The following is a 10,182-nucleotide window of genomic DNA, read 5'->3' on the forward strand; positions in this document are numbered from 1 at the left end:
CTGTCCATCCATCCATCCATCCATCCATCCATCCATCCATCCATCCATCCATCCATCCATCCATCCATCCATCCATCCATCATCTTGTACGCTTATCCCTAGTGGGGCTACTGGGGGTGCTGGTACCTTTCTCCAGCGGTCAACGGGCAAGAGACGAAGTACACCCTGGACAAGTAGCCAGTCTATCGCAAGCTCTGCCTGTTATTATAATTATTATTTTTTTCATAATTAGTTTCTTTATCTAAACTGCGTAACAGCAGTGGAAGAGAATGTTGTAAACAACAGCCAGTTCCCAGAAGAAAGATTTTTTTCTTTAGGAAATCCTTACATTAAAACCTGTTCAAGAGACGGACACGCCATTTATTGTGAGCTGCGACCGAACGAGCCTCCAGTGAATAGCCACAGTGAAACAAAAGTGATAAGGTGATGGGATGTGCCGTGCTGGGGAATTCGAGAGAAATCCATTGTTCGCGGCCATCAATGGTACAGGAAGACTTTGATCGGGCCTCGGATGGAAACACCCGGGCTTTTGCGAGACCTGAAATTCTCCTGGAGAGGAAAGCGTTTCACTCTTTGAAACGGGCCAGACTAACAGAAAACAGCTCGCTCGTACCACAATAAACTTTGGCCAGCTTCACGCTGCTCGCTGTTTGTTGTGTTTCCGAAAGAGGATGGCTGTGAAGTTTCTTAGTGGAGAATGTGCGCGACCGTGAAGGCGGGAGGGATCTCTGAACCTCTTCGCCTGTTGCCTCGTCTTGAACAAACGGTGCGGTCGCAGTTGTGTTTGTGTCTGGGGCGCATGTCGGTTCGCGTGAGGGCTGGATGGCCTTTTATTGACGTGATCAGCAAGATCAACATGACTGCCAGAGTTACTGGCTACACGTGATGTAATTTGATGATAAGACTCGGGCCTCGGGCGCAAAGTCCTGCTAGTTACCGCTATCAATCAGTTTGAATCCTTCATAGTGGTCCATCAGTGCTTCACAGGTAAAGACTTTTACTGTATGTTTTCTTAATTAGTATGCTTTCACACAATTACTATTGTGTGTGTGAACTGGTAGAAATGTCTTTTGTTAAAAACACTTTGTAAATTCTTGTGTCTTCTGTTTTGGATGTTATTTGAAATTTTGCAGGTTTACATGAATGCAACCAGTCAGCTTCAAGAGAATCTGTATTTTTTTCAAAAGCCTGTCCTTGTATAATATAATGCATTGTTATTGCATGCTTAATGGACAAGATTGTGGAGTTAGAAGGAGTTTTCAGTTATTTAAAGTTGTTTTCAGAAGAAGCTCAATAGAATTTGCTCTAAGATCTTGCATTCCAAAGTATGCTGTTTATTTGCAGGGATTTTGGTGTTGTGTTTCCTTCTGTTTTTATTTCGCAAAAGTTGAGCCCATAGACGCATCATGAGCGTAGACTCCAAAAAACCACGAGAGGCATGTTGCTCCAAGCTCAAGGTTAGTGAAATTGCTTTTATGACAAGATATTGGACTTGCATTTTGGAGAACTTTTTTTTTTTTTAACATGCAAACAGTTTAAATTGATGACATTTTGATGTGATGTAAGACCTTTTGAACTGTTTGTTGACTCAGAATAAGTGGAGCAACTGTAATTCATATAAATGATACTTTTTCAAAAGTAGATCTGTAAGGCTGATGTTGATCATTGGTTGATGATTATGACTGATGCTGACATAACACAAGTTGCTCTGTTTGTCATGGTATGTACTACGTACCTACATATTACGTAATGAATAATAATGGCCTGATATAAACAAAACAGTAGAAGCATTAATTTCCAAGGGAAAATTAAATGTATACATTAAAAGTAATTATCCAAATATGCTAAAGATCAATTCTGTTACACTATTATATTTAAGAGTTGTACAATAAATTAAATATTTTCAATGGACATAAATGATCATCAATGAAAATATGTTACTTAGAATATTGTTGAAACATAAATAAAGTGAAACATATTGCAGTTTTATTTTAATACTTAAAATACAAATTACATGCAGAAACCTATAAAAAAACAACTTGAGTTGAACCATAAAATCTAGATGTTCATCAATATTTAAATGTTTATATATATATTTCAATATATTTTCCATGCTGTCACCATTCCAAAAATATTTTTGTTAAAGTCTGCCTCAAAAAAGCAAAACTCGCCACTGATGATACTTCAATCCTCCACCAGATGGCGTAAGACAAGCATGCTATTAATTTATTAATAAATTAGCATGTTTGCATGAATAAATTTTTTCGAATGAGCTGCATGTCTGATTTAGATCATGTATCAGAAGTTTTTACAGTTTATTTTATAAATGAGCAGCTACAATATTTGAGAGATTTTTGCACATGTAACCCCCCTCTGTAGAAAATTGGACGTGTCTAGCTTTATGAAAACAGTAATGTATCTATTTTTTACATTCTAAAAACAATACCTTCAACATAATATATCTTGTTTTGGAGCAAATGATGTTCCAAATAATCTTGAAAAAGACCCTGACCTAATCAAATCTAAATTGAGGTGTTTCTTAAAGTTGAGTTAAAGCCCTAGATATTTCAATGTATGCTAAATATTTCGTTTTAATCTTATCTAGGCCATATGTGTGATCATTTCTCTCCTACTTTTACAAGGCCCTTTAAACATTGACAAAAGAGAAATTTTTACTCTTAACATGAATCACTGTGAGATCTTTGACATGACATCATTCTGTCAAATCAACAAGCCCGGCCTATAAGCCTAATATGCCTAATAATGTGTGTCCTCCTGCAGCTGTTCCTGGTCTCCCTAGCCTTTATGTACTTTGCCAAAGCTTTTGGCGGTGCTTACATGAAGAGCTCCATCACCCAGATCGAGAGACGCTTCGACATCCCCAGCTCTCTGATTGGGGTCATAGATGGCAGCTTTGAAATGGGTTCGTGAAGTTAAGATGTTCTGGATTCTAAAATACTGGAGCTACTCCTTTAATTAATGGTTTTCTGTATTTATTTTTCTTCACAGGAAACTTGCTGGTTATCGCCTTTGTGAGCTACTTTGGTGCAAAGCTCCATCGTCCCAGGCTGATTGGTATCGGCTGCTTGGTCATGGCCACCGGATCCTTCATTGTTGCACTGCCGCACTTCCTACAGGGCCCGTTAGTATAAAACTCATTTATTCTTCAACCTCTTTATGTTTAGTCTTCCATTTGTTGGATTTTTGGCTGGTGAGGGAACTGTTCTGTATATTTAACACATCCAAAGCACATTGAAAACAAATGTAGTGGGTGTACATTCACAAAGAGGTGCACTCTTTTAGATCTCCGCTACAATGTGTGTTTTTATATTTAATGTTTCTACCTTGTGATTGTGCGGAACTGAAGTCAAATTCCTTGCTTTTGTAGCACAAGCTTGACAACTGAAGCTGAATCTAATGTTTCACCACAAACTTTAATGTATTCCAATAGGATCTTATGTGGTTAGAGTTGAATATAAACTCTCAATGTTTAAATATAAACAGTTTTGCTATTTTATTTTTTAGATTTTCTTTGGCACTAGTGGCAAAAATGTTACCATAATAAAAAAGGCATTAAATAAATGTAGAGTATAAAAGTATTATTAATAATAATAAGCCTCCTGACCCCATTAGGGACAAGGGTGAAAGAAAATGGATGGATGGATGGAAACTAAAACAAAAAAGATTGGAAGTCAAATGGGAACCTAAACAATACTGATAATGCTAAATTAACGTTGTTTAAAACATATAAAATATCAATTCATGTCACTGTGTATAATGAAATAAGTCGGGAATGCTCTTATTTAAAAAAAAATGGTGCAATATCTTGCACTTTAATTACTTTATCAAGCCATTGTTGTGTTTTTATATATTTATATTTATTGCCACTTTTGGCAGGATCAGTTCTCTAAACAATTTGTCGCTCTGAAGAAACAAAGAGAGGCCTGGGGTGAGAGCATAGAACATGTTTTCTGACATTAATCGTAATTTTACTTCTAGTTATAAATATGAGACCAGTATGTCCCACAACACTGAAGCCAACAGCACTGAAAGCATCCTGCCATGTTTGTCTAACCACAACCTGACTGAGAAGGACGAGACCCCCGACGTAGCAGCCATACAAGGTATCTGGCACTTCGTTTGGATGTCCACCTTCATCCATTACATAATTGATCCTCAATCTGCTTAGTCACATGACGTTTAAACTCAGTTTCCTTCCTGTCAGCTTGCGAAAAGGCAGTCGGCTCTTCCATGTGGATCTATGTTTTCCTGGGAAACATGCTGCGTGGAATTGGAGAGACTCCCTCCATGCCGTTGGGAGTGTCCTATCTAGATGATTTTTCTAGACAAGAGAACACACCTTTCTATCTGGGTTTGTTTCATTTTTGATATTTGCAACATGCTGCCTGAAGTTTAGTCAAGTCATTGTCCTGAGTTTAACAATATTTTTGGGTAAAGCTAAAGACCTGTTTGTTTATTTTCACAAATAAAGTAATAGTTTCCAAAATGTGTAGTCAGTGTAAAATACTTACATCCACATTTGAGTAAACCATATATTCTGATTTCCTTTGTCTAATTCAGACGGTTCTAGTGAAGGGGTCTCCTACTCCAGTCTACAGGGGCTCCAACACACCTGAATCAAATGGCTTCATTACATTTTTTTTTAAAAATGGCAGCGACTTTTGTAGCTGGATGTAAATTCTTCATTAGCTTACGACTAAACAGCAATTCAAAACAGCTACTTCCTGTCTAACTTCAATGTAAGATTTTCAAACCGAGATGCAGAGAGTCAAGCTTAAGTTCTTGAAATTAGCTATAGGCTATATCTATCCATCTGGCTAAAAACTTTGAAGTAAACAACGCTTCGCAAGGGATGTGGAAAAAAACCAAAACCAAAAACTTTGACATTTAAAATCACATGAACCAAGCAGGAACCATAAATAAAATGAATAATAATCATAGTTCTTTTTACATGTTTCTCACCCTCTTCTTCTCTTTTGCCAGCCTGTATCTACACAACAGGAATGCTAGGCCCGATGGTTGGGTTCATGCTGGGCTCCTACCTGGCCAAGACCTATGTGGACATTGGATTTGTCGATTTAGGTATGAGATTTGTCTAAATAAAAAAGGATTCACAACAAACACTTGAAATATATTTGTAAGTCAGCGCAACATGCCTACTGGAATTTCAGTTATTCTAAGTAGCTTGAATCAGGTTATCTTTTACGGTGTGATAAGAATAAGTCTGGGAGATATACTTTCTCTCTCTGAGCAGCACTTTAGCAAAAATAGTTAACCTTTGTCACTGAATGTTTATGGTGTGGCTGTTGGGTAAGAGTAAAACCCTGAGTCATGGAGCAAGAGTTGCAGAATAGTGTTGACACAGCAAGAACTACTGTCAACTCAAATGTTTTGAACAATTTCCAACTTTCTAGAACAAAGGGAACACAACGTAGCAGGAACATTCTGTATAACCCAACAATCTTTCTTTGGCCTTTGTCCCCCAGACAGCATCACCATCACCTACAAGGACTCTCGCTGGGTGGGAGCCTGGTGGCTGGGCTTCATAGTGAATGGCACAGTGATTCTGCTGTCGAGCATCCCCTTCTTTTTCCTGCCCAAGTCTTTGCCGAAACAGGGGGAGGAGGAAGAAGATGGCAAAAAAAGTACAGAGCTAGCTTCTGGGCCAGAACAGGAGAGCTTCCTGCCAGACGAGACCCAAGATGGTGAAGACAAAGAGAAGACCGTCAAATTTAAGGAAATGGTTAAAGGTAACTCAGCATTTGAATAGGCTGGTCAGGTCGAGGAAACATGACATGAATCAGAGTGTACAGCTTCATACCAGATCACTGGCTACTCTCATTTTCTTTAATGGTTTGTTCTTTGCCAGATTTTGTTCCTTCGCTGAAAAGACTCTTCAGGAACAGCATCTTCACAATGATAATCCTCACCAACCTGTTTGCGGTCAACGGCTTTGTCGGCATGATCACCTTCAAACCAAAGTTCATGGAGCAGATCTACGGCCAGGCGGCATCCCGAGCTAATTTTCTCATAGGTACATCCATGATCCTCCCACTCAAAGTTTGCTCTAACCGAAACAATGATGTTGTGAAAGGGAAGTGTGATTGTGTGTGATAAGTCAGATGCAAGAATGTAGATATTAAATGGCCCACTGAGAGATCTCCCTTTGTGCAAGCTTCAGTATTTGATGGCTGCTTGTATGAGTGTCCGTCCGATACTGACAGTGCTGTGAAAACAAATAGTCTGAAAAGACGGGAAATGGTTTCAAATGGTTGTTTTCTTTCAGTGACGGTGCTGTGAGCTGTGTTTTCCAATCTAACACCCCTCCGCCCATCCCTTATTCAGGCATCATGAACCTGCCCGCAGTCGCCCTGGGTTTCATCACTGGCGGTTTTATCCTGAAGCGTTTTAAACTGGGTGTCGTTGGAGCGGCCAGAGTGTCCATCTCTGCGTCTCTTGGGGCCTTTTGTATGCTTTCCCTTCAGGGCTTCTTTCACTGCGACAACGCAGAGGTGGCTGGTTTAACGGTGGCGTACCAAGGGTGAGTGGCTCGCACATGGACACAAAACCCAGCTCCGTTTCAAAATCGAATGTTTTTGACTCAAGTACATCCTCCCAAATGTCTCTTTTCCAGTTATCCTCAAGTGTCCTACCATCATTCGACGTTGCTGTCGCCGTGCAACATGGGCTGTTCCTGCTCCATGAAGCACTGGGATCCTGTGTGCGCCTATAACGGCATGACGTATGCCTCTCCCTGCCTGGCTGGATGTCAGACCTCCACTGGAACGGGGAAAGCAATGGTGAGCTTTTTTCTGATAGTGAACATGGAGTTCATGTGGCCAAAGTGGCAATTCCTATCATTGTAATATTAGTAACAAATATACAAATAAATAAATTGCTTGATAAAGTACTTAAAGTGGCAAATATTGCATCCAAAAAATAAAGATGAATAACTTTCCCAACTTTTGCGATTATGCAGGGTAACATGAAGTGATATTTATCATTTTCACCGGTATTAGTTTAACATCATCACTTTTGTTTGCTTCTCTATTTTATTTGCAATCTTACTGTTTTAATTTCCTGTCTTTAGTTATCTATTCAGTATTAATTTAGTTGTTTTTTGAAACTTTGCATTTTCTTTCTTCCTGTTTTCAGCTTTCCTTGTTTGTTTTAAGATTTTTTGTTTTTGTTTTTGTCGTATTTTCTTCTGTTTTTCCGTTTGGAAAACAGAAAAAAAAGTATATTGAATAAAGGAAGCGGGGAACTTGGTAAGCCCCAATGGAAGGCTAGATTTTAATTTAGATTTTAGCTAAAAGAAAACATAGGTATTTTAAAATCATTTAATTAATGAAAGGAACACAAGATTTGATTGTTTTTATTTACATTTTTTGGTTAAAATTGAAAATGGTGTATGATGCCGTTTGTTTTCATTTCTACGTCTGTTTGTGTTAATAGAGTTGGTTACTAGTATGGGTTTTTTTTTTCAATTGTTTTCATTTTTTTTTTCAGTTCATATAATAGGAGCACTTGTTGCCCATTGTGCCTCTCGGTCTCAGCACTGCCCCCTACCAGTGTGGCATGGTACCTCCTGGCTCACCAAGTGCATTTATTTTTATTAGACAGAATATGGAACGTTAGCATATGAAATCGAGAAATATCAAATTCAGATCATTGTCTTGTTGTCGTTTTTTTAAAGGTGTTCCACAACTGTACGTGCATTGATACCTCCACGTCCCCTGCTGCAAACATGTCCGCCGTGCTGGGCCAGTGTCCCAGAAGGAGTGAATGTGACAGCAAATTTAAAATTTACATGGCTTTGTCAGTGCTGGGAGCCTTTATTTCTGCCTGTGGAGGCACGCCAGGATATATTGTGCTACTGAGGTAAGGAAAAAACATTGCACATATTGGAAGTTTTGCATTTTGTCTTTCATAATTACATTTTGGCACATGTAAAACATGTTTTATTGTGTCTTTTATGGCAACATGCTTAATAGTCACATTTCATTCTTTGATGTTTGTCAGAAAAACTTAAATTTCTCATTTTCTTTAGTGGTATACTCTGGTTAACTATACCAATCAACTTTAATTTAGGTCCATCCAGCCAGATCTAAAGTCTTTGGCACTAGGCATGCAGACGCTGATCGTAAGAACTCTAGGTGAGCAACAAAACCTAACTACTTTTTCCATTTATTATATTTTATGTTCATTTTTCTCAACGTGTCAGCCTATGTAACCTTGTTCTGCCAGGTGGGATCCCTCCCCCAATATATTTTGGAGCACTGATTGATCGGACATGTTTGAAGTGGGGCACCAAGCAATGTGGAGGACGTGGAGCATGCAGACTTTATGATTCCAACGCGTTTAGGTACAGGGGAAAAAAACATACCTTAACTATCAATATGCTAAACAACCTATAACTTCATTTTTCCAACACGCTTTACTTTCAGGTTGACTTTCTTGGGATTGATTATTGGACTCTACATCCTGACCAATATGTTGTGGGGAGTCCTCTACGTCAAAATAGTTAAGAGACAGAAGAAGCTGGTGCTGAGGGATCAGGCCAAAAAGAATGGAGTGGAGGCTAACAGACTTAGCAATGGACATGCTAGCATCAGCATTGTTAAATACAAAGAAGATGAAAACATGGAGAGCACTATTTAACATGTTGCAAGAAGGCCAGGTTGTTGCAGAATGAAGATGAACCCTTGTGTTCAGTCCTGAACATGCTAATGGTACAGTGTTAGCGCTGTCTGGATGGTTAGCATCTTCCATCCTTGGCTTCTTCCCCCCCCTTCTTATGTGATCACTCTTTATAAATACATATAGACATCAACTAAAGCAATTAAAAAGAATAAAAATATATTATGTTTTGTCTGAACGGTCAAGACAACATGATTGAGTGATTTTAATAGATAGAATCAGAGCGGGAATTCAATTTATGTTTTAAAGCCTTTAGCTTGTGTGTAGCATTGAAACTTGGTTTGTTTTAGGTCAGTTTATACAGTGAACTCCCGGTATACCAGGGTGTTGGGGACCACAGTTGTCTGCGAATAACTAACCACATCTTGGTTACTGTGGTTTTACAAACTTAGCTTGGGTAATTTAGCTAGTTCCCTTGATGTGAAACTAGCTTAACATTTTAGCAAAAAGAGGTAAATGCAGTCAGTGCTGCAATAACTTGGTTGAAAGGACTGATTAGTATGTTCTTCAAAATGAAGAACAAATCTCAAGGGATATATGAAATATCAAATATGGCACGACAAGCCTTAGGGTTTATTTTTGTAGTTGTAGCACTATAGGTCTTAGCTTGTCACTGAAACACTATCTTCTGGAAATGTACATTTGTCATTTCGTTATAACTGCTGAAGGCTTTAATTGGTTGGTTTCTATATATTTTATGTTTTGTCATAACACGTTATCAGTTGTGCTCCCATTTTATTACTTGTGATACCCATTTTAATGAGCCTTAAAAGCTGTGTAAGCATAGTATTACACTTTTTTGTTACATAACCTTATTTTTTGTATGTTAAAATGTCATTAGCACAAGCCTGGGTGTTAAGTGTGGCTTAAACAGTAGACTACAAGCTTGTGGGTTTAGTTTCAAGTTTGAATTGATTGTATTGTGTTTTAGCTGTTAAATGTATATCCACTAACGTAGACTGCAAAACCAAGGTTAAAATTTTGAATGTACGTACTGTGTATTGTTTTCTCTTTGTAATTTTGTTGGTTGTACAGGTAAATGTAAATGCACTACCACTGCTGTATGAAATAAGTGTTCTATTAATGTTTTAAAGAGAAATGGTGAGTCCAGTTTTGGTTGGTGGAGTTAGCAGGGGCTAACTGGTGCTTCCTTCATTAAAACAATCATCAGTTGATGACAATGTTATGGAGATGTAAATATTCTTACCACTTATTGTTTACCATGCGAAACAAGAACATTTGGTTCTCCTTGTCCAACAAGTACCAATAGCTAACTGATAAGTCTCCATGGGGCCCTAAGCGAAATGTGGTTTTGGGGCCCTCTAGTTCTGCTAACAATGTGGACTGGCTACAATGAGCAGTCCGATCATTAGATCATTCACACACCTGCTATAAACTTATTGCATCTCTGGCATTGCTGTTTACATTATATACATTATGATAGGATACATTTCTTGGCCA

General features: G+C 38.4%; 1 protein-coding gene across 1 annotated transcript; it reads left to right on the top strand.

Annotated features, from left to right (window-relative positions):
• Positions 1-339: 339 nt before the first annotated feature.
• On the top strand, positions 340-9,907 carry LOC103459539 (solute carrier organic anion transporter family member 1C1-like). Its single transcript, XM_008401184.3, has 15 exons — positions 340-987; positions 1,345-1,457; positions 2,782-2,923; positions 3,010-3,142; positions 4,000-4,124; positions 4,226-4,372; positions 5,005-5,103; positions 5,508-5,771; positions 5,891-6,055; positions 6,367-6,562; positions 6,656-6,821; positions 7,718-7,902; positions 8,113-8,177; positions 8,269-8,386; positions 8,469-9,907. The coding sequence occupies exons 2-15, from the start codon at positions 1,407-1,409 to the stop codon at positions 8,680-8,682; spliced, it is 2,070 nt and encodes a 689-aa protein (XP_008399406.1). The 5' UTR covers positions 340-987; positions 1,345-1,406; the 3' UTR covers positions 8,683-9,907.
• Positions 9,908-10,182: the final 275 nt, after the last annotated feature.

Source organism: Poecilia reticulata, chromosome 23 (genome assembly GCF_904066995.2).
Source record: "Poecilia reticulata chromosome 23, P_reticulata-male-v2, whole genome shotgun sequence".
Classification (NCBI taxonomy): domain Eukaryota; kingdom Metazoa; phylum Chordata; class Actinopteri; order Cyprinodontiformes; family Poeciliidae; genus Poecilia; species Poecilia reticulata.